General features: G+C 46.5%; 1 protein-coding gene and 1 pseudogene across 1 annotated transcript in view; both read right to left on the bottom strand.

Moving 5' to 3' along the window:
- Window positions 1-25,328, bottom strand: part of ANKRD33B (ankyrin repeat domain 33B) — an 82,653-nt gene that overhangs the window by 9,573 nt on the left and 47,752 nt on the right. The window contains exon 3 of the mRNA XM_028122675.2: window positions 6,379-6,519. Within this exon, the coding sequence (XP_027978476.1) occupies window positions 6,379-6,519 (141 nt within the window). The remainder of the gene's footprint in view (window positions 1-6,378; window positions 6,520-25,328) is intronic.
- On the bottom strand, window positions 18,773-18,871 carry LOC114223689 (U6 spliceosomal RNA; annotated as a pseudogene).

The following is a 25,328-nucleotide window of genomic DNA, read 5'->3' on the forward strand; positions in this document are numbered from 1 at the left end:
AAAGGTTTGTTACAGAACGGATGGTAGTCACAGTGGCCAAGGGACCTACCTGAGGCCTCGAAGATGGTAACAGAGAAAGTCTCAGCCCTGTACACTTCCCACCACCCCACAGAGAGAGGACCGCCTCCTCTCTGACAGTTGTCTGTGTCAACACGGTCAGACTAAAGTAACCAGGGATGTAAACAAACACCAATCTAGCTAGGTGCACGGTAAAGCTATTTGACAGAGGCAGTTGGCATCCACAATCAGTTGACTGAGCCAAGATTACCCTCAATAATGTGGGTGGGCCTCATCCAATCAGTTGAAGGCCTTCAGACCAAAAGCTAAAGTTTTCGGGAGAAAAAAGAATTCAACCTCAAGATTGTAGCATTAACTCCTGTCCAAGTTTCCAGCCCAGTGGCCTGCCCTCACTAATTTTGGGCTCTCCAACCCCCAAAATCACGTGAGCCAATTCTTTAAAAGAAATCTCTTAATGTGTATCTCTTGTTGGTTCTGTGTCTCTGGAGAACCCTGCCTCCTACCTCCTCAGTCTCCCTTACACTAGTCACTTCTTTAATAAATCTCTCCCATACCACCCACTGTCCCCTCCTAATACTGCAAATTTAAACTTCAACTCAACTTGATGAAATGTTCATAAATTTCAGCGTGGTACTATAAGAGAAATTAATAAGGAATTGCTGTTCAATTCATCTTGGTCCAATCTCAGCCTCATACACAGTTAAAAATCATTCAGGATTTCAGGTCCCATTAGTCATACTTTCACTGGAAAGCAATGTGGAGAACTAGGGCAATTATCTAGTCTGTGAACTCCCCAGGGACCAGGACTGGCAGAGGCTTCTGCATTTATATCCCATGCAGACCCAGGTGTCTGATATGCGGCGGCAGCTCAGCGTGTGCTGAACGGAGGCGAGGATAGCTCACCAGCCTCCCTGCCCCAGCCCCCCGCCCGTGGCCCCCTGGCCCAGGCAGCCCCAGGCCACCTGAGATTGCCTCACAATGCTCTTCATTCTGGGGCACATTTAAAAAATAGGCATACTAGAGGAGTGGTAATTATTTGGAACTGGAAATCGGGATGGAACTCATTAGCCAGAGTACAATTTATAAACCGACAAAAATGAAAAGGGGGCAGTAAAAATGTCACTGCAAAAATAGATGACACATTAAACCTTAATTAATTGCATGTCACTTAAAAAGGTACAAACTGCAAAATTAAAATCTTAATGAACCCAGCTGGAGAGAGACATTTTTCAAAAGCGAATGGAAAACTAAAAGAACAGCTGTCCACAGTGTAGCATACTTCTCCCTGTGCCTTTTCAAGATGATCTTAGAAACTGCACACATTCTGAAGGACAAGGCCATGCGCACGGGAGTGCAGCCTAAGGATGTGAGTCATGCCATAACTTGGGGATCCACTTCCTTCAGCAATCAGTAAAGGCAATATTAACGGCCTGGACGGCATGATTAAATCATGGAAGGCCAGCACCAATGATGAACACTCTACACAGAAACCTGTCAGAGAACACGGAGAACTCTGACAGGCCAGTGTATGCATCTTCTGCCCATGAACTACTGGCACCCTCACCCCCTACCCAGGGCTGTTTTGCCCAGGGCTCCAGCCGTGCAGACAAAAGCTGGGCTCCTGCCCGTGCATCCATTTGCCGCCATGTTGAATGCTCTGAGTTGTCTACACAAAGTCCTCTGTTTTACTCAAGGCAGCAACATACTCAGTTCTAGGCAATGCCTCATGACTGGTGTAAACCAGGGTTTTGCCACCTCGGGACCGTTGATGTTTTGGGCCAGATCATTATGTGGTATGGGGGCTCTCCTGTGCCGTAAGACTTCTAACGGCAACCCTTGTCTCTACCCAGTAGATGCCAGTAGCGTTTCACAGTTGTGACAGGCCAAAATGTCCCCAGATATTACCAAATGTTCTGGGGGGGCAACCCCCACGCCAGGTGAGAATTACCGGTCTAACCCAGTAACTGCGGTCCTGTTCTCCTTTTTCTTAGCCTCGCTTACGGCCGGTCAGCGAGCCCCAAAGAGAAGGCTTTTGTACACTGATAAAAGTGACTATGTGGTTGGTGGTGCTGCTTCCTGTCTGAAGCCTAGAGTTCCGGTGACCAAGTTGCAGGGGGGAGAGGAAGGGGGAGTCATGGGGATGCTGGGTGGACAGAAAAAGGAACCTAGTTCTGCGATGTCCTCATGGAGTTCAGGCCAGCTCTGCACCGTGACTGCCTACCTCAGGACTTCTGGCGAGGTGAACAAAACAGATGCTTGTTTTCTTTCAGCCACTGTCAAGTCAGGATGTCTGTGACGGGAAGCAGAAAGCATTCTAAAACAGGTGCTAAAGGAAAACAAGCTACCTTCCATCACTCACCGTCGGAAGCTTTCTCCGCAGAGTGGCGGCCAGGTCACGGGACTAGCAGTAGGCAGGCAGAGGCCGGGGTGCGTCACTTCCTTTCCTGTTTCTCTGCCAGCCCCCCACGTTATCTACCCTTCTAAGCCCAGCGCTGGTCCCCCTCCCACCAAGAGGCCTTACTGGTCTCACGGGACCCTTTTGGACCAGTCCCTGCAGGTCTCCTCCTGTGCCATCCTGGCCTGTGTCTTGGGTACTTGGGATATAATCGATGCGAAAAATCAGGATGCAGGGTCTCAGAAAAGAGACCTGATCTGGGGGATGGGAAAGATTGTGCTTTCTGCTTCCAGCCTGCTCCACCCCCGAAGGCATTTCCAAGCTATCTTGTACTCGGTCTTTCGGAGGGTCTCAGCAGGGCTGACCCCCAGTTGCCCAAGGGTCCCCCTTCCCCATCCTTCATGTGGCTTCCTGGCTCCCCTTCCAGAAAAACTAGTTGCCCCCAAGTCCTTGTCTCAAGGTTTGCTTTTGGGACAAGCGAAATGCCCAAGCTAAGACCCTGCCCTCGGTGACATGGAATGCCTGACTTTTGGCCCTTTCCCTGCATAATCTTTTGAAACTATTCCAACTCAGCAAATTCTCAGGTCACAGGAAATCCATGTTTTCCTTATAAACAGAAAGAAACCTCTGTAGTGATATCAAATCACTTGGCTTTCCAGAAGCACACAGTCGGGGCTTGCCTAGGACAAGAAGGACCACAGGCCCAACAACAGGAGTGCCTCTCTCTTTGCTGAACAAGCCACCTACACCTCCCCAGAGGTCTGCTTTGTTGCCCAGAATCACGGGAAGAGATGAGCATCTTGCTTGCGCGTGTCTGCTTCCCAAATGCTACAGCAATCACACACTTCAGGGATAAAAGCCGGCCCTCTTAAGCGAGTCTGGAGCCTTCCAACCTCCACTGAGCTCTGCTTCTCTTCAGGGAAAATCACATCCTCCTTATGGCTTCTCAGAGCCACTTACTTAAATAGACCTGTCACTTCGGGGCATTAATATTCCGTTGAATTAACAAGAACCCACAGCCCCACTTGCGATGCATATCAGCAGAGCTGACATTATTCCTTGGGAAGCCAAAAACCAAAGAGCCAATAAATCAGTTTTTTGGAACCTGGTCACATTTTTATGAAAATCCAAAGTTTTGATAATTCTAATGTTACTTCGTTCTGCCTGACAAGATAAGATAAGAAGATGATATGTCTCTGGATGTTATGAACTACTTGAAAACCTGAACCGTTTACGGGGGCATCCAACTCAATGATCCATCATTTCCAAAAGGAAATGGTTCCTATTGAATATAATGAAGTTGCAATTCAGAAATTCAACTCAGGTGCAGAAGGATGCTTGAGCTTGAAAAAATGAGGATGAGATAGATACAGATCTCTACCCTAACCATTCAACATAATACTGCTTGTGCCTTTTGCTTTTGAAATGATCACAGGATGACCATTCTGTGATTAGCTCTCAAGGAATCTTCCCCAGCTGCACAAAAATGCACTCGCTGTTGAAATGCCAATCCAAAGAAATACTCAGGCATTAGTATCTTTAAAGGCTTTAGTTTTTCTAAATATTGATATATTAAATGTAAATAACAAGACTTAAAAATACTTGTGCACATTTTTTAAATATCCCAACAAGTATCCTTATGGCTACGCACCCAGGCCAGGAGGGACTTCGATCGCACAAGTTTTTTTTTTTTTTCTTTTAAGACATATATGCACATCTGCTGTAAAAGGAAAACGTAATGCATTTTCCTGGGGCATTCAGGAGGGCACTTGTGATGAGTTCTGGGTGTTGTATGTAAGTGATGAAGCACTACATTCTACTCCTGGGACTAATATTACACTACATGTTAACTAACTAGAATTTAAATAAAAACTTGAAACATTGGGCGCCTGGGTGGCTCAGTTGGTTAAGCGACTGCCTTCGGCTCAGGTCATGATCCCGGAGTCCCGGGATCGAGTCCCGCATCGGGCTCCCTGCTTGGCGGGGAGCCTGCTTCTCCCTCTCACCCTCCCCCCTCTCATGTACTCTCTCTCTCTCATTCTCACTCTCTCAAATAAATAAATCTTTAAAAAAAAAAAAAAACTTGAAACATTAAAAATCAATCGATCAATCAATCATAGTTGGGGGGGGAGTAAATTACTAAAAGCCTACACTAGCTCCAGAAGTAGTAAAAGCAGATGAAGCTTCCCCCAAACACAAAAGCATCATAAACACCATTTAATTAGGAAGAACCACCTCTTGTTGCTATAGGACAGGCAAGGCCTAAACTTTGTTGAAACTGTTATCTTGCCTTTGAAAAATAAACTGTCAGAGTCAAAAGCACAATCAATGGGATTAAATCTAATTACGCTCTTTTTTATTTCTGTGAAAGTTTTCATCTCTGAAGCCTGTCATCACTTACTGAATTTATTTTTCTTCCAGCATCCCCTAAAACACTCAGACTGAAGTGGGAGAAAAGAAACCCAAGCAAGCTGTGAATCCTAGAACCCCAATGTAATCACAAGGAAAATGACAGACAGGCTGGGGACACTGTACACAGGCCAGTATGCAGACTGTCAGGTCAGGAATGAGGAGGTGAGACTGAGAAACTGTCCCCGGCCTCAGGACCCTGGCGACACAGGACAGTTACATGTGGGAGCCTGGATGGGATCCTGGAAAACGGAAAGGGGACAGCAATGGATGCAGGGGAAATCCGAATAAAGTTTGGAGCTCGGTCAACAGTAATGTCCCAGCGTTGGCCCCTCCGTAAGATGTTAACATGCAGGAGACGAGTGCGGGCCGTCTGGGACTCTCTGTACTATCTCTGTCACTTCCTATACATCTAAATTAGTCCCAAATAAAAGTTTCCTTTAAAAAAAAGAAGCAGCAAGTTGTCTAAAGAGGACTACCAGCCTAGGCTGATGCCCAGCAGGTCGTTGCATCCTCAGAGAACCACAGCGGGAGGGCAAACCCCACCTCTCCGGGGTCTCGTGGGGCCAAGCGGGGTGGGCTGAACCCAGTGCCAGGAACAAAGACAAGATGAAGCAAAATAAGGAAATTAAACCATGTGGGCACAGCACAGCATCTCACACTGACTGAATCGTTAGATGCCAGCTCTGCACCTGACCCTTTGTGTGTGCATTATACACATTTTCTCATTTGATTCTCAAAATAACCCAACAAGGCTAGTTAAAGATGATCAGGGACTGCATTCTAGAGGGAAGAGAGGAGCTGGGGGCCGACTGAATCTAGCTGGGCAATTCCTTAAATCTACGTAGCCCTGGGGAGTTTACAAAGCAGGGTCACACTTCATCCTGGGGGGTGGGAAGGAAGTCATGACTCCCATGATGGGGAATGGGAGGCTCAGAGAAGGAAGGGCTCCCTCCAAGATGACCAGGTCATAAAGGGCAAGGCGGGGGTGCCTGTCTTTCCACTCGGTGACATGTCCTTGACAAAGGAAACTGCTGCATCCCACATCAGCATGTGACTCCAACCACCAGCAAATGGGGATCTAGGGTGGCTACTAGGCCCATCCCGCCATCCCTGCGCCCACCCTCAATGGGACAGGCTTGCACTCGGAGCCAAGACCCCCACCTACTCCCATCCCTGTGCCCACCCTCAGTAGGAGAGGCTTGCTGCTCAAAGCCAAGGCCAGAACACACATTTCTAAAGAAGAACAAATATGGGCAGGAGGAAGCTAAGGCTGAGGGAAGAGTTTATCGGGGAGCAAAGAGGGGTTTCCTGTAGGGTGACCAGTAATGTGACCTCCCACCCCACCCGGAAGGGTTTGTTTTCCTTTCCATCTGTTTCAGCTCAGTTGATGACAACCACACCCCTCAAAGAAACTATTCTTCGTTGCATCCACTAGGCTCCGTCTCTATGGAACTGATGCATCTCAGTACATGTTCTCCAAAGGAGCAAGATCGGCATTTCCCAAGACCCTTGGGGACCACCCCCTCCCCACCCCAGGATGGGCAGAGACAAACCTGCTAGCATCAGGGCTCTGATGCACTCTGTTCGGCCCTGCATGGCGGCTTTCATTAGGGCAGTGAACCCAAACACGTTCCTCCTCTCAAGGTCAAGGCCAGGAAAATAGTTCAGCAAGTAGTTGGTGATGGTGGCATGCCCTGTGAAGAGAATCACACACGTTTATTGAGCGCATTCCAACAACGGTGTGCATGCCCCGGAAGCCTCCCCAGAGCCAGGACGGCCACACGGTCAACCTCCAGGACGAGCCCATCTGTCTGGGTGGCTGAGGCTGCCCCTCAGACACGAGAAATAATTCTCACGGCGTCCAGGAAACAGCAAGACACAGGGCGCCACCCCAGTTCATTCCGGTTCTCTGCGGCCCACCCACGGGGGAGCCCAGCTGTCTGTCAACCGGGTAAGGAGGGACCGTGGGGAGCCAGCATGCGGTGGGGCTGGCATATGGAAACTGAGCTAAGCGAGCCTCTGGCGTCACTGGCTGATCAGGGGGAAGGTCCTGGATTCTGTCAGCTCCCACCAGGAGATGCCAATGCAAACAGATGCAAAACTAAAAATGAACCTCAGAGCCATTTCTCGGTGCTCCCTAGGAGAAGGTCATCATCACAGCGAGGGGATATGCCAATTCATGCTGTCACCTGCTGTTACCACTCAGACATGTCTCTGTCTGTCTGTCTCTTTCTCTCTGTCACACACACACACACACACACACACACCTACACACACACAGAGGCAGGAGGCAGGGAACGTGGGGAATGTTGCTATCCAGACCCACCCAGCCCCTGCACCCCCAGGCCCTTCTCTGAGCTGCCATCCCCAACCTCACCCTTGCTGACCTCAGCTAATAGGCCCTGGAGAGTTCGAGCAGTCTGCAGGAGTCTCTCCCCTGGGCCCCGGTGGAGGGCCTGGGTGCCCAGTCTCCTTCCTTACACGCTGGGGATCCAGCCCTCTGAAATCTCCCCGTTCTTCCCAGTGCACGCATGTTCCTGGGGAAATCCCACTGTCAGGCTGCAGGCAAGGGGCCTCGTGGACACTCCGGTGCTCTCTGTCATTAACTGAGCATCACCTCCTCTCCTCCCCCCCGGCCCCCGGGGGGCCTCTGCACCATCGAGGTGCCAGAGGCATGAGGCCCCTTCCCCGGCTGACTCTGTGACAGGTAGCACATGAGATCTGGGATGTGGCAGAGGAGGTGAGACCTCATGGCTGCCCACTCTCAACAAAAACTGGGGTGCAGATTCTTCTAGAACCATTGTTGTCTGCTTACCATGGACCTCAGCCCATCTCCTGAACTCACGGCAAAAATTAAAAGGTGAGCCATGAAGCTTTCTGAGAGAGAAACACTGACTAACATGACCTCCCCTGAAACAAGCTACAAATGGGTACAAGCAGGTGTGCCCCACTAGCACCATGACTCACGGATTCCAACCAGCAACTGGTGCCTTTTCACTCATTTACTCACTCGGCCCTCCACTGTCATTGAAGGTGCCAGGGTGGGGAAGATGCTAGCTGGCAGGAGCCCGGAGCAGCTTAATTGCTCTAAACTGTGTGTGTGGGGCGGGGGGTGTCCTTTGATCTCAGTTAAGTTCGTCACCCAGCTAAACGCTTTGCAGCACCTGTCAGTTAGATTTAGAGTGAAACGAATTGCAATTCATTTAGAGCCATTTCTTTTAAAATGTGAAAGTGTGTCTGTTGTAATCTGCAGCAGGATATCCTTTGCACCGTTCTATCCTGAACACTTTGAACAGGCGGGGAGAGGAAATATTGAAAATGCACAAAGCAAACAGCCCATTATACAGAACTGTTCTGCTTATTATGTTGAGCTCCGGAAAACCAACATGTGGCCAACTTGTTCTGACTACAGGCACAAGCTTTCAATAATCCATGAAATCCAGCCCGCCTCCCCACTGGCTTTCTCAGGACACAGATGGCCTCGTTCAATGAAATCAAGGGTAGACAAGATGCTTCTGAGTATATACAGATATTAACCTCTCTTCTGTTAAAAACAAGACAACAGGTCCAAAATGGAGTCACTTATGCTAAGCCCCCAATCACCAAACCGAGACTTAATTACAGTTTGGGTTTTTCCGGAGATGGAATCTTAAACCAATCAATCGGGAATCGCCTGATCAGCACTAGTGATTCTGATCATCTGCCTGATAGACCCCTGGCATCCCCTAAAGGAAAGTGACCTTGCAATAACCAACCCACTTTTCCGCCCTGTATAGTTTCCTTATTCTTCCTCCCTCCTTCCCCTTCCTTCCTCCTCTGACTGTAAAAGTCTCCTACTGCGTACAACTCCTTGGAGTGCCTTTCTATCTGCTAGATGGGATGCTGCCCGATTTGAATCAACTTTTGCTCAAACTCGACATTTTTAATTTGCCGCAGTTTCTCTTTTAACACTTCTTTAAAACCATGACAATTAACCAAGGGGAGCTTTCCTTTTCTTTAGTAAGACACATAGATAGTGATAGATAAACAGGTAGACAGACAGGCTAACACACACAGCCTTCCTTACATAACAGAACCAGAACATGCACCATACTGAAATCTAGTCTGAGCCCAGTCCAACTTTCTGGGATAGGATTTGCTCCGACAAAGCCCTTTCTAGGGGTGGGCTCACCATAGAGACCCCCAAAGTGCCCCCAATGAGCCTGCCTAAGGGAAGAGCACAAGTGACCCAGGGGTTAAGTGAATTCTGGACGAATTAGCTTCAGTAGCATGATTAAATGCCAGTGCAGAGAGAAAACTTAGGACTTAGAAGAGCTGATTGTGAGAACACCCAAGTTCAAGTCCCAGCCTGTCACTTAACATCTGGGCAGTGTGGGGCTCCTGGATGGCTCAGTCGGTTAAACATCTTCCTTCAGGTCAGGTCATGACCCCGGAGTCCTGAGATGGAGTCCCACATCAGGCTCCCTGCTCAGTGGGTAGTCTGCTCCTCCCTCTCTTTCCACCCCTCCCCTGGCTTGTGTTCTCTCTGTCTCTTGCTCACACTCTCTCTCTCAAATAAATAAATAAAATCTTAAAAAAAAAAAATCTGGGTAGCCCTGGGAAGGTGAGTAAACTTCACTGAGTCTCTGTTTCCACTTCTGGAAAATGGGAGATAATTTCAACATCACCACTGTGAAACTTCCAGAAGACAGGGTGTGTAAGAAGTGCCTTGCAGAAAAAGTCCAAATAATTCATGCAGGTACCACGCTCTCAAGGAGGTGGAACATAACCCACTCCTTAACTCGTGGGCTGTGCATTGTGGCTTCCTTTCAAAGAGGGACTACAGCGAACAGGGAGGGGACAGTGGAGCCACCTGACAAACATGACCTCAACCAGGTGACCAAGGTGAAGAGCAGTGGTGATGAGTCATGTCGACAGCTGTACTGACAAAGACTCTTTGCTTGACCGAACTTTAGTCAGCCTCCTGAATCTTCTAGGCCCAGCTGTGCACTTCCTTGGAAAATCTAGTTTCAGCAAGAACTCTGCTCAGTTTGACCAGCACCCCACCCTTCACATCTGATCACAGTCTTCATCCTCTACACCCCCCCGGGGGATGATGGATCACTCTGGCCTGCTTTCAGCAAGAACCCCATTAGCTCAGTTTAGCTACAACTTCCCTTACTCCTCTGAGTCATTTTCCACCTGCTGACCCCCACCCTGCTCCTTGGCTATAAATCCCCACTTGCCAGTGCTGTACTTGGAGTTGAGCCAACATCTCTCCCCCACTGCAAAATCCCATTGCAGTGGTCCCTCCACCTATCACAGTGGTCCTGAATGAAGTCGGCCTTACCGTCTTTAGCAAGTGTCACTCCATTTTTTTTAATGGTACCCTTGATAAGATGTGAATAGAATGGCACTTTCCTCTGTGGTCCTCCCCGCCTCCCCTGACTTCTAACTCTAATCGTGAGCAAACATGAGGCACACTCAAACTGAGGGACATTTCACAAACTCCCTGACCAGTACTACCCACACTGTCAAGGTCATAAAAACAAGAAAAGTGTGAGAAACCATCACAGACAAGAGGAGCGTGACATAACAGCTAAATGTAATGCGGGCCCCCACATGGGATCCTGGAACAGGAGAAGGGCATTAGAGAAAAGCTGAGGAAGTCTGAGAAAAGAATGGACTTGAGTGAACGATAATAAAGCATCGATCTTGGTTCATTCGTTGTGCCAAACGTATCCCGCTACTGTAAGATCCCAACGACAGGGGACACTGCGTGCAAGCATATGAGACTCTCTGTACCCTCTCTTCAGCTCTTCTGTGAGTCTAACCTATTCTAAAATCAAAAGTGTTTATTTAAAAAGGGTGATCTACAGCGCGCCTAGGTGGCTCAGGGGTTAAGTGTCTGCCTTTGGCTCAGGTCATGATCTCAGGGTCCTGGGATTGAGCCCCATATCGGGCTCCCTGCTCAGCGGGGAATCTCCTTCTCCCTCTCCCTCCGCCCCTCCCCGGCTTCTGCTCTCTCTCTTGCTCATGCTCTCAAATAAATAAATAAAATCTTAAAAAAAAAAAAGGACCTCACATACCCAAAAAATAAACAATTCAAATTATCCAGCAGGTGGGAGAGACCCAAAATAGACTCCCTGCTCACTGGGGAGTCTGCTTCTCCCTCTCCCTCTGCCCCTCCGCCCCTGCTTCTGCTCACCCATTCTCATTCAAATAAATAAAATCTTTAAAAATCAAAAATTAAAAATTTTTAAAAATAAAAAAATAGGCTCTTAAAACAAGATGGCGGAGGAGTAGGAGACCTGGATTTCATCTGGTCTCAGGAATTCAGCTGAATAGGGATCAAACCATTCTGAACACCTACGAACTCAACAGGAGACAGAAGAAGAGAGTAGCAACAACTCTCTGAACAGAGAAGCGACCACTTACTGGAAGGTAGGACGTGCGAAGAAATGAATCCAGGGGATATTCGGGAGGAGAGACGGCGGGGAGGGGCCTCCGTCGGCCGCTTCTGGCAAGTGCTAGAGCCGCGGAGCACAAAATCGGAACTTTTAGAAGTTGGCTCCGCTGAGGGACGTCGCTCCAGTGGCTAAGCTGGGGGTGGAAACCTCGCGGGACAGTGTGGTCTCAGGACCCTCGGGGTCACAGAAAGACCGGGGGTGCCTGAGTGCGGCAGAGCTCCCAGGTATCGGAGCGGGGAAGCCGGCTGCAGAGACGGAGCCGAGGCGCGGGCTCTCAGCTCGGGGTGGCCATAAACTGTGATCCGCGGCCCAGTCGGGTCACTGCTCCTCCAGCAGGGACCCACCAAGCGGCAGAGCCGGGCAGACTCCCCTTCCTCCCCCGGGAGGAGTGGCGCGGGAGCGCACCTCAGGGATCTGCTGGGTTTGGGGACTCCACACGGGGTCGGGTGCCAGAGATAGAAATGCTCGGTCACAGGCCGGGTGAGCGCGGAGTGCGGCCGGAGACCGGGGAGACGGGACTGACTGCTTTTCTCTGGGGGCGCACTGAGGAGCGGGGCCTGAGTTCTCAGCTCCTCCCAGCGGAGATTGGGAGGCCACCACTTTTACTCTCATCCTCCGAAGCTGTTACCAAGAGCTTGCAGGGAACAAAAGCTCCCGAGAGCAAACCCGAGCAGATTGCTTAGACCGACCGACAAGGGCGGGGCAATTCCGCCTCCAGCAAAGACATTTGGGAACCACGGCAACAGGCCCCTCCCCCAGAAGATCGGCACGAACAGCCAGCCAAGGCCAAGTTTACCGATCAAGGAGAATGGGAGAACTCCAGCGCTAGGGGAATACTGCACATAGAATTCATGGCTTTTTTACCGCGATTCATTAGTTGTTCAAAGTTAATTTTTTTAACTGTTTTTTTTTTAATTTTTCTTTTTCTCTTTTTCAACCAACATCTTATCAATCCCCTTTTAAAAAAATTTTTTTTATTTTTCATTTTTAGAGCCATATTCTATCCCCTCATGGTAGTTACCCTTATTTTTGGCATATATATATGTTGTTCTCTCTTTAAAATTTTGAGATACAGTTTCTTCTAACAGATCAAAATACACCCTAAATCACTAGTGTATGGCTTTGTTCTAGTCTCCTGCCTAATCACATTCTCTCCCTTTTTTTTTTGATCTTCTTCTTTCTTTTTTCAAACAACTTCTTATCAATTCCTTTTATAAACTCTTTTATAATTTTCATCTTTACATTCATCTTCCATCCATTCATTGTATCAACCCTTATTTTGTACATATATGTCTTTCTTTCTTTAAAATTTTAGGAGGCACTTTCTTCTAACAGACCAAAATACACCCAAAATCTAGTGTGTGGCACTGATCTATGCACTAGCCTGATCATATTTCATCATATTGTTTTTTTTTTTTTTGGTTTTGTTCTGTTTTTCTTTATCTTTTTTTTTTCCTCTTTCTTTTTTCTTTCTTTCCCTTTCTTTTCCCCTGGTTTCAGGTCTTTTCTAATTTGTTTAGAGTATATTTGCTGCGGACGTTGTTAACCTGTTACCATTTTGTTCTCTCATTCATCTATTCTCCTCTGGACAAAATGACAAGATGAAAAAGATCACCTCAGCAAAAAGAACAAGAGGTAGTACTGTCTGCCAGGGACCTACTCAGTACGGACATTAGTACGATGTCGGATCTAGAGTTCAGAATCATGAATTTAAAGATACTACCTGGGCTCAAAAAAGCATGGAAGTTATTAGAGACACCCTTCCAGGAGAAATAAAAGAACTAAAATCTAACAAAATCAAAATCAAAAAGGCGATTAATGAGGTGCAATCAAAAATGGGGGCACTAACTGCTAGGATAAATGAAGCAGAAGAGAGAATTAGTGATATAGACGACCAAATGATGGAAAATAAAGAAGCTGAGAAAAAGAGAAATAAACAACTACTGGATCACAAGGGCAGAATTCGATACAATAAGACCAAACAACATAAGAATAATTGGGATCCCAGAAGAAGAAGAAAGAGAGAGGGACAGAAGGTATATTGAAGCAAATTATAACAGAGAACTTCCCTAATGTGGGGAAGGAAACAGGCATCAAAATCCAGGAGGCACAGAGAACCCCTCTCAAAATCAATAAAAATAGGTCAACACCCCGACATCTAATACTGAAACTTATGAGTCTCAGAGACAAAGAGAAAACCTTGAAAGCAGCTTGGGAGAAGAAATATGTAACCTATAATGGTAGAAACATTAGACTGGCCACAGACCTATCCACAGAGACCTGGCAGGCCAGAAAGAAATGGCATATCTTCAGAGCACTAAACGAGAAAAATATGCAGCCGAGAATACTATATCCAGCTAGGCTGTCATTGAAAATAGAAGGAGAGATAAAAAGCTTGCAGGACAAAGAAAAACTAAAGGAATTTGCAAACACGAAGCCAGCACTACAAAGGGGTCCTCTAAGCAAAGAGAGAGCCTAAAAGAAGCATAGACCAGAAAGGAACACAGACAATATACAGTAACAGTCACCTTACAGGCAATACAATGGCACTAAATTCATACCTTTCAATGGTTACCCTGAATGTAAATGGGCCAAATGCCCCAATCAAAAGACACAGGCTATCAGATTGGATTAAAAAACAAGACCCATCGATATGCTGTCTGCAAGAGACTCATTTTAGACCCAAAGACACCCCCAGATTGAAAGTGAAGAGGTGGAAAACCATTTACCATGCTAATGGACACCAAAAGAAAGCTAGGGTGGCAATCCTTATATCAGACAAATTAGATTTTTAAAACAAAGACTGTAATAAGAGATGAAGAAGGACACTATATCCTACTTAAAGGGTCTATCCAACAAGAAGATCTATCAATTGTAAATATCTATGCCCCCAGCATGGGAGCAGCCAATTATATAAGGCAATTAATAACAAAAGCAAAGAAACACATTGACAAAAATACAATAATAGTGGGGGACTTTAACACCCCCCTCACGGAAATGGACAGATCATCTAAGCAAAAGATCAACAAGGAAATAAAGACTTTAAATGACACACTGGACCAAATGGACTTCACAGACATATTCAGAACATTCCATCCCAAAGCAATGGAATACACATTCTTCTCTAGTGGCCATGGAACATTCTCCAGAATTGATCACATCCTAGGTCACAAATCAGGTCTCAACTGGTACGAAAAGATTGGGATTATTCCCCGCATATTTTCAGACCACAGTGCTTTGAAACTAGAACTCAATCACAAGAGGAAAGTCGGAAAGAACTCAAATACATAGAGGCTAAAGGGCATCCTACTAAAGAATGAATGGGTCAACGAGGAAATTAAAGAAGAATTTAAAAAATTCATGGAAACCAATGAAAATGAAAACACAATTGTTCAAAATCTTTGAGATACAGCAAAGGCAGTCCTGAGAGGAAAGTCTATAGCAATACAAGCCTTTCTCAAGAAACAAGAAAGGTCTCAAATACACAACCTAACCCTACACCTAAAGGAGCTAGAGAAAAAACAGTAAATAAAGCCTAAACCCAGCAGGAGAAGAGAAATAATAAAGATCAGAGCAGAAATCAATGAAATAGGAACCAAAAGAACAGTAGAACAGATCAATGAAACTAGGAGCTGGTTCTTTGAAAGAATTAACAAGATTGATAAACCCCTGGCCAGACTTATCCAAATCAACAAAATCATGAATGAAAGAGGAGAGATCACAACCAACACCAAAGAAATACAAACAATTATAAGAACATATTATGAGCAACTTTATGCAAGCAAATTAGAAAACCTGGAAGAAATGGATGCATTCCTAGAGATGTATCAACTACCAAAATTGAACCAGGAAGAAATAGAAAACCTGAACAGACCTATAACCACTGAGGAAATAGAAGCAGTCCTCAAAAATCTCCCAACAAACAAAAGCCCAGGGCCAGATGGCTTCCCAGGGGAATTCTATCAGACATTTAAGGAAGAATTAATACCTATTCTCCTGAAACTGTTCCAAAAAATAGAAATGGAAGGAAAACGTCCAAACTCATTTTATGAGGCCACCATTACCTTGATCCCCAAACCAGACAAAAACCCCATCAAAAAGGAGAATTATAGACCAGTATCCTTGATGAACATGGATGCAAAAATTCTCACCAAAATACTAGCCAATAGGATCCAACAGTACATTAAAAGGATTATTCACCATGACCAAGTGGGATTTATCCCTGGGCTGCAAGGTTGGCTCAATATCTGCAAATCAATCAACGTGATACAATACATTAACAAAAGAAAGAACAAGAATCATATGATCCTCCAATAGATGCAGAAAAAGCATTTGACAAAGTACAGCATCTTTTCTTGATCAAAACTCTTCAGAGTATAGGGATAGAGGGTACATACCTCAATATCGTAAAAGCCATCTATGAGAAACCTACAGCGAATATCATTCTCAATGGAAAAGCTGAGAGCTTTCCCCCTAAGGTCAGGAATGTGGCGGGGATGTCCACTATCACCATTGCTATTCAACATAGCATTAGAAGTCCTAGCCACAGCAATCAGACAACAAAAAGAAATCAAAGACATCCATGGGCGCCTGGGTGGCTCAGTCATTAAGCGTCTGCCTTCGGCTCAGGTCATGATCCCAGGGTCCTGGGATCGAGTCCCACATCCGGCTCCCTGCTCGGCGGGAAGCCTGCTTCTCCCTCTCCCACTCCCCCTGCTTGTGTTCCTGCTCTCGCTATCTCTCTCTCTCCGTCAAAAAATAAATAAAATCTTTAAAAAAAAAGAAATCAAAGGCATCCAAATTGGCAAAGAGGAAGTCAAACTCTCACTCTTTGCAGATGATATGATACTTTATGTGGAAAACCCAAAAGACTCCACCCCAAAACTGCTAGAACTCATACAGGAATTCAGTAAAGTGGCAGGATATAAAATCAATGCACAGAAATCAGTGGCATTCCTATACACCAACAACAAGACAGAAGAGAGACAAATTCAGGAGTCGATCCCATTTACAATTGCACCCAAAACCATAAGATACCTAGGAATAAATTTAACCAAAGAGGCAAAGGATCTGTACTCAGAAAACTATAAAATACTCATGAAAGAAACTGAAGACACAAAGAAATGGAAAAACGTTCCATGCTCATGGATTGGAAGAACAAACATTGTGAAGATGTCAATGCTGCCTAGAGCAATCTACACATTCAATGCAATCCCCATCAAAATACCATCCACTGTTTTTCAAAGAAATGGAACAAATCATCCTAAAATTTGTATGGAACCAGAAGAGACCCCGAATAGCCAGAGGAATGTTGAAAAAGAAAAGCAAAGCTGGCGGTATCACAATTCCTGACTTCCAGGTCTATTACAAAGCTGTCATCATCAAGACAGTATGGTACTGGCACAAAAACAGACACATCGATCAATGGAACAGAATCGAGAGCCCAGAAATGGACCCTCAACTCTATGGTCAACTCATCTTTGACAAAGCAGGAAAGAATGTCCAAAGGAAAAAAGACTGTCTCTTCAACAAATGGTGTTGGGAAAACTGGACAGCCACATGCAGAAGAATGAAACTGGACCATTTCCTTACACCACACACAAAAAAAGACTCCAAATGGTTGAAAGACCTAAACGTGAGACAGGAGTCCATCCAAATCCTAAAGGAGAACACAGGCAGCAACCTCTTCGACCTCAGCCACAGCAACTTCTTCCTAGAAATGTCGCCAAAGGCAAGGGAAGCAAGGGCAAAAATGAACTATTGGGATTTCATCAAGATAAAAAGCTTTTGCACAGCAAAAGAAACAGTCCACAAAACCAAAAGACAACCGACAGAATGGGAGAAAGTATTTGCAAATGACATATCAGATAAAGGGCTAGTATCCAAATCTATAAAGAACTTATCAAACTCAACACCCAAAGAACAAATAATCCAATCAAGAAATGGGCAGAAGACATGAGCAGACATTTTTCCACAGAAGACGTCCAAATGGCCAACAGACACATGAAAAAGTGCTCCACATGGCTCGGCATCAGGGAAATCCAAATCAAAACCTGAAGGAGATACCACCTCACACCAGTCAGAATGGCTAAAATTAACAAGTGAGGAAACAACAGATGTTGGCGGGGATGCGGAGAAAGGGGAACCCTCCTACAGTGTTGGTGGGACTGCAAGCTGGTGCAACCACTCTGGAAAACAGTATGGAGGTTCCTCAAACAGTTGAAAATTGAGCTACCATACGATCCAGCAATTGCACTACTGGGTATTTACCCCAAAGATACAAATGTAGGGATCCGAAGGGGTACATGCACCCCAATGTTTATAGCAGCAATGTCCACAATAGCCAAACTGTGGAAAGAACCAAGATGTCCATCAACAGATGAATGGATAAAGAAGAAGTGGTATATATACACAATGGAATATTATGCAGCCATCAAAAGGAATGAGATCTTGCCATTTGCAACGACGTGGATGGAACTGGAGGGTGTTATGCTGAGTGAAATAAGTCAGAGAAAGACATGTATCATATGACCTCGCTGATATAAGGAATTCTTAATCTCAGGAAACAAACTGAGGGTTGCTGGAGTGGTGGGGGGGTGGGAGGGATGGGGTGGCTGGGTGTTAGACATTGGGGAGGGTATGTGCTATGGTGAGTGCTGTGAATTGTGCAAGACTGTTGAATCACAGATTTGTACCTCTGAAACAAATAATGCAATATATGTTAAGAAAAAAAAAAAGAAGATAGCAGGAGGGGAAGAATGAAGGGGAGTAAGTCGGAGGGGTAGATGAACCATGAGAGACGATGGACTCTGAAAAACAAACTGAGGGTTCTAGAGGGGAGGGGGGTGGGGGGATGGGTTAGCCTGATGATGGGTATTAAAGAGGGCACGTTCTGCGTGGAGCACTGGGTGTTATGCACAAACAATGAATCATGGAACTCTACATCAAAAACTAATGATGTAATGTATGGTGATTAACATAACAATAAAAAATTAAAAATAAAAAGGGGGATCTAGCATGGGGCCACTCGACAAGAATACAAGGCAGGACAATGATTCTGGGTGGGCAGCTGGGTGCGGATCTTCTCCCCGCTGTGCCCAAGCCTTCCTCAGTGGTGGGCACGCAATGAATCCCAGGACGGCAGGCAGGTGGGTGGAGAGGCATGGCGAGGCGTGGCCGACATGGAGAGCTCCTAAAGAAGTGACTAGACAGGACTCGGTGATTGTTTGGCTGAGCCAGTAGCAGAAACTAAAAAGCCGAAGATGACTTCTGGTATCACCCAACTGCCAAGTTTCCGGCTCCACTACCATTGGCCAATGGCATGTGCACCGAGTGACTATATGAGGGTGGGAATCCAAGATACCTGTGGTGCCCATGGATGGACAAGCTTGCCTGGCTCCTCCACCTGGCCCACCTATGCTTCTGCTTCCCAGCTGACTATCCCCCAAGCCACATGTGGAAAATTTTTAACTTTCCCACTGCTTTTTTTTTCCTTTTTTAAAATATGGAACTTCATGAATTTGCATGTCATCCTTGCACAGAGGCCATGCTAATGTCTGGACTGTTCCAGTCTTAGTGGATGGCTGCCAAAGCGAGCGCAAGTTTCCCACTCTTAAAATCACCTGCCTCACAGCTAACCCCACTCTCAGGAGATGACACATCTTCTACCTCACAGAGGGAACAGAAACCACAAGAAGGGAACCCGCTCAACTTTCCCTCATCATCCCACAAACTTCCCCACATCCACAAGCAGCCTCTCCTCCTTCCCTTCTTAGGAAAAAGGAAGGGTGACTCTTGTATTTAAAGATGCCAATCTCTCCTCCCCTTCCAGTGCTTGAAAAACACTCTCCACCCGCTTCCGTGGAATATTTGTGCTACAGATGACCTCCTCTTTCTTTTTGACCTCTCCCTCCTTGCAAATCCATTCCCGTCAGACTGCAGTGATGGCCCACGTTTTTCACCTTGCCCTTTGTCACACTGGTCAGTGGGACATCTAAAGGCATGATGCAGAAGCCTGAAGTGCACTTACTTGGCTAGACTTCCTAAGAAGTGCGGGAGGCAATCTAGCTATCTTCACGAGAACTTGCCCAGGCTAGGCTGATGGTCCCAGGAAGAGGACAAGAAGTGTGCGGAGCACAGCTGCTGCAGCTGAAGTACACCAGCCCACCCCAGAACAAGGTCCAGCTCACTCACACATGTGTGAGCAAAAGCCGTCTAGATTATCCGATCCCCAGGGTGCCTGGGTGGCTCAGTCGTTAAACTTCTGCCTTTGGCTCAGATCATGGTCCCAGGGTCCTGGGATCGAGTCCCACATCGGGCTCCATGCTCCGCGGGAAGCCTGCTTCTCCATCCCCAGCCCATCCCCACCCCCCGCTTGTGTTCCCTCTCTCGCTGTGTCTCTCTCTGTCAAATAAATAAATAAAATCTTTAAAAAAAAAAAATAGATTATCCGATCCCCAGCCCATTCAATGATGCAGGAGCAATAAACATATTTTACACTAGAGTTTGGGGCTGCTTGTTATTCAGCAATACCTAACTGGATATGCATGTGCAAGGGTCTCCCATCTTAAAAAATAATAATAATTATGTATAATTAGGCTGCTCTAACACACTACCATAGGCCGGGTGGCTTAAACAACAATATTTCTCACAGTTCTGGAGGCTGGGGAGTCCAAGATCAAGATGCCAATAGATCCAGGGTCTGGTGCAATCTGCTTCCAGACTGCTGTGCTTCTTGTTGTGTCCCCACATAGCAGAAGCGGGAACTTTCTGGAGTCTCTTTTGTAAGGGCGCTAATTCTGTTCGTGAGACCTCCACTATCACGACCTAAGCACCTCCCAAAAGCCCACCTCCTAATACCATCGTCTTGGGGGCCAGGATTTAACACAACTTTGGAAGCAACAAAAACATCCAGTCCATTGCAATGACCAGTAACCATCCTGCGGACCTGTCTCCCCACTCTAGCCTCCACCCTCAGTCCTCCAACTTCTCAGTTCAACTTCCAGAGTCATCCACTCTCCCTCTTGCTACTTTCACTCCCCAAATCCTCCTGAAACTGCCTTCCATCAGTCCGCAATGACCATACTGTAGGGAAACCCAATGGCTATGAGTCAGTTTTCCTCTAATTTGACCTCTCCAGTGTTTATACCTTGTCCCTCCCATCCTTTTTGAAACATTCTCTTTTCATGGATATCCTTCTGATTTTCCTTCTATCTCTCCAGCCACTCCTTCTCAATTTCCTTTATGAGTTTCTCTGTTCTCTCCTTCCTGAAATGCTGCTGTGCCTCAGATGCATGACTAAGCCCTCCTCTTACCCATACACTCTTCCTTGGTGACCTAGCCATTCTCCTGGATCCAGTTATCACCCTAGAACTCTTTAGCTCTGTCTCTCTTCCTGACTTTCTTATCTAAATATCTGTCTAATGGATATTTCATCTTGAGTGTCCCACAGACAAATCAAACCTGTTCCTCTCATGTTTCTTATTCAGTGACGAACAAAACCAATGGCATAAGTGTCCAAGCCAGAAATCTAGGCTTCGTCTTCAGCCCTCCCTCACTTTTTCTCATTCTAACCATCATGCAATTCTGCCAACCCCCATCTCTTAAATGTCTTGCAAGTCTATCCTTGTTTCTTCATCCCCATATCTACTCCCTAATCTGGGCCACCACACCCCCACTGGGCTATAGCCCCTCTCCTAACTGTCCTCCCTGGTCCCATTTCTGCCTTCCTATCACTTCTCCACACTACCAACATGATAACTCCAAAAAACTCTTCTAACCAAGACAACTATACTTAAAACACTTAACGGTTGCTACTTCTTAGATGAAGTCCCCACTCTTTAACAAGCTAGCTCCTTTTAAAAATCTGGCCCTACTCCCTGAAATGTAGCAGAAGATGCCACCCAGAAATATGTTACTTTGACACAGGATTATTTTGAACTGAAGGCAGACACAAGAAAAGCTCTCTGCCCTCCCCCATTTGCCTAAAAGCAAGACATAAATTTCCAAAGGAAATTCCTTCCCTCCTTCCCTCATACCAGGAAGGACAGAAGTTAATCACTAAGGCAACTGCAGATCGTATAAGCCTGGAGATGGCACCAGAGAAATCTACGTAACAAACCTTCCAGTCTTTGTCTACCATTAGTTAACCTTCCCACAGAATGCCATCTCTGGAACCCTGAAACTACTTTCCTCTGCCCTGTCATTTCTCCCCATATTTATTCTTTGTTGAAGATCCCATATGAGCTGGAGTTCTAAGTCACTTCTTTGAGTTACTCACTTTTCCCTGGGTGTCTCCCGTGTATACATGAGGTATACATGTCTATAAACTTGTTTTTCTTTTGTTACCCAGCTATTTGATGAGCCGTCTCTTGCAGTGGAAGCTCTTCCTTGGTCCCCCAAAGCTGGATTAGGCACCTGAACCATGATATCCCAGGTCCACATTCCCATGTGGCTATGGATCCCCACCACCACTACAACCCTTATGACCATGTTCATACATCCAAAAACTCCCAGCTGACTGCAAACTCAATAAATCCATATTTGGTAAATGATAAGATGCAAGCATTACTACTCCCTAGGAAAAAATTCACTTATCAAAAAGGTTGTTAATTGTCAAACTATCACCCATGTTACCTAAAAATTACATGGACATCACAAGTATTAATTGTTAATTCACTCAACATTTTAGTGAATACCAGTCTTGGGTTAAGAAACTTATTTACTCCTTTATTCAAGGGAAGCAAACAGACAATAAACCCGTGTTCCTCTAAAAATGGGAAAATGTTATCGAATTTGAGTTGCCTAAAGATTTGACTGGTTTGACTCCAGGTACTTGAAATGTACTTTTCCAAGCCAGGCCAGTAGAGGGAACCATTGGCTTTGGAAATGTCACATCTGACCACAGTGGCAGGAGTGAATAGATGTTCCCCAAGGGTGGACGTGGGGAGTGGGAGATGCGGATAGGGGAGCGTGGAAGGGCAGTACAGACAGGCTTCCTCTTGGTCCGCGGGACGAGCAGGTGTCGGACTGAACAGCAGGGGGAGCTGCTGCGGGGAGGGGCTTTGCAGTGGCCAGTGAGAAAAGCTCAGAAAACTGGAGTTTGTAGGAAAAGGCAAGGCAATGCTAGGAAACCCCAGAGACTTGCGAAGCTCTAGTTTCTTAATGGAAACACTAGAAACCAAGAAAAAAGAAAACACTTCAGAAAGCTAAAAAGAAAAAATCTGAATGAAGTCAGACTAACATCATGCTCGTGTGAGGTGATAACAAAATTAATAAAAATAAAGAGGCATTTAGGAGCTCCTGGGTGGCTCAGTTGGTTAAGCATCTGGGATTCCTGATTTCACCTCAGGTCATGATCTCAAGGTGGTGAGATCGAGCCCCATGTCCAGCTTCTCACTCAGAGGGAGTGTGCTTGAGATTCTCCCTCCCCCTCTCTCTCTCTCTCTCTCCCTCTGCCCCCCCAACCCATGCTCTCTCAGTAAATAAATGAATGAAATCTTTAAAAAAAAAAAAAAAAAGACATTTATTCCTGGCTTCAGGCCAAGTGGTACATTCTCCTCTGAAGGGGTCCCTCCCTAAATCTGGTTTATGAGCCAGGCCACGCACGGGGGGCCTGAGGAGCATCCCCACACCCTCCCAGCTCCCCCAACCCTCCAGAACCTCACTGCCACTCTGTCCCCCGCAGCAAGCAGCATGCATAATGCCAGGCTGGCTCTCTGTGCATTTCCTTCAGAACTGTAAAAAAAAAGTTCAAGGAATAACAAATTTCAAGGATGCACCAGAGGTGACTTATACCCAACCAACCCTATCTTATCACCAGTTTAAAAAGACACCGGCTACTCCCTCACTTCGCCTCACCCCTGCTTGTCTGTTAAAGAGGAAGGACACATGGAGAAATAAACGCACAACTCCAACTGTGAGTCTTACTCATTGCCTTGGTTATCTTACTTTATATTTTATTTTTGTTGGGGGAGGTAGAAGTTGAAATTGCTGGCTAAATGAGACCTAGACATTATCGGAGGATTTATTTTCATACATTCCATACATTTCACACAGTCTCTCCATCGTAAAGGCCTAATACAGATTCGGCTGAATGTTTATTATGCATTAAGTATTTGAAGAGGTTAGACTTTCTAGAGAACACCCGACAGGTAGATCAAGGCACTTGTGCCCTAATGTATACCCACAAATGCTGACTGAGTGCTATAGAAAGCCAGGACCCCCACATTCCAGACGGTCAGTGAGGTTGCAGGATCAAATAATATAAATAATGGTTGCTTTAAAGTTTTCCTCAACCACACAGATCCTGCTGGGGCCCGCATTGACTAGACCAAGTCATTCGGGGTCATTCTATCACCCTTGCCAGCGACGTGTTTTGGCACAGGGCGTGTGACACAGCCCTGGCAGTGAGATATAAACGAAACTCTGCGGGAGGCTTCTGGAAATGTTTTCCTGCCCTAGAGAACAGGACACACAGACAGGGATTTGCTCCTCCCTCCTGGAGCCTGTGCTACAGTCTTGGCATCATGAGGAAAAGGTCACCAGCCCTTGTGAGAAGGTGGCCCCCAGTCCCGGCCTCATGGGGCCACTCAATGAAGCAACCCCCTAACTAGGGCCTTCAGACACGTCGTATTGCAAAAGAAGGCAGTTTTCTCATTGTCGAAGCCCTGTTTTGCTGGGTATTCAGTAAACTGCACCCAGAAACACAGATCCTGGGCCCCAATGAGAATCAGGGAAACACAACTGCAAACCATCATTCAGGGATTGGCAAACACTAAAAATTGATCTTTTCCAGGGTTGGCAAGAATACCCTTGGGAACCTGGTAGAAAGTATAAATGGGTATGGTTTTTTTCCTAAAGGCCCCTTGGCAGCAGCTACGTAAACACACAGGTCGTTTGATGAAGCAATTGAGTTCTAAGACTCTCTCCTTGCATCATTTCCTCTTCCTTCTCTGCCCTTGCTTTCAGGCCCCGAGGCTGGCCTCCACACACAGCACCTTCCCATTCTCGGCCCTCGGGTCTCTGGTGTGGCTCAGGAGGGGCTGGGGCAGAAGGAGAGACAGGCGGGGGGGGGAGCGGGGGGAACCTCACCCCTGCCTCCACACCCACATCCCGCCCCACAGGCTGTGGGCTTACTGAAGGGCAGCCCCCTGTCACCCTCTCAGGGTCCCACCCCTAGCCCGGCCCGGCCTCCACGGCCAGTCAATTCTTCACTTCAGACCCCGGGAATACCTGCCGCTCAAAACGCCCTCCTCTGAAAGGCACCCCCAGAACACAAATGGCTTCATGACAGCGCGGTCTGGAACAGGCTAATTCGGGAACCCCGCACGCACCACCCTCTAAAAATTTGGGAGGCTGGAGTCTGTGTGCTTTGGCTCTGGGAGGTCCTGTCACCACCTTCAGAAACAAATTAGGGAAAAATCACTTCCTCCCTCCCGTTGCGGCAATTAAGACAAACAAGAAAATGCTTTTTAATCAGATTTTTTTAAGGCGGCAAAAAAAAAAAAAAAACCCTTACCCCTCCCCACCCATCTCCCCCAAACAATTCAGTTCTACAGCAGGCTGGGGTGGGCGCCCCAAGGGTCAGAGCCCAGGTGCAGGGAGCCGGCACCAGACAGAAGAGGGTGGGTCTGGGACCTAGCCAGCTGCAGACACAGCTTGAGCAAATGAGTGAACAAGCTAAGGATCTGGACCCCAGTAGAAAGAACTTAAAACAAGAAAAGAAAACACATTATAATGATACACACTTTTTTGTAAGATGGAAGAAAACCCATATACCCATCAAATTAACAAGTGTTACCTCCAGACAATAGAACTGGAAGGCCCTGGGGGCGAGGAGCTAAGTGATTTTCACCCTGAACTTGACTGGCTTTCTGTGTTTAACTTTGGTTGCTTATGTGGTTTTCTTCGGAACACTGTGTATTATATTTTACAATCAAGTTAGTAGACCAGCAGCGGTACCAAGTAGAGAAAGCACCCGGGACAGCCACCCTCCGGCACAACCCAGCCTGGGTCACAGCCCAGACACCTCCCCGCGACACCCCGCAATGTGT

Source organism: Eumetopias jubatus, unplaced genomic scaffold (genome assembly GCF_037043125.1).
Source record: "Eumetopias jubatus isolate StellerSeaLion01/CBP00866 unplaced genomic scaffold, mEumJub1_p1.0 scaffold_5, whole genome shotgun sequence".
Classification (NCBI taxonomy): Eukaryota; Metazoa; Chordata; class Mammalia; order Carnivora; family Otariidae; genus Eumetopias; species Eumetopias jubatus.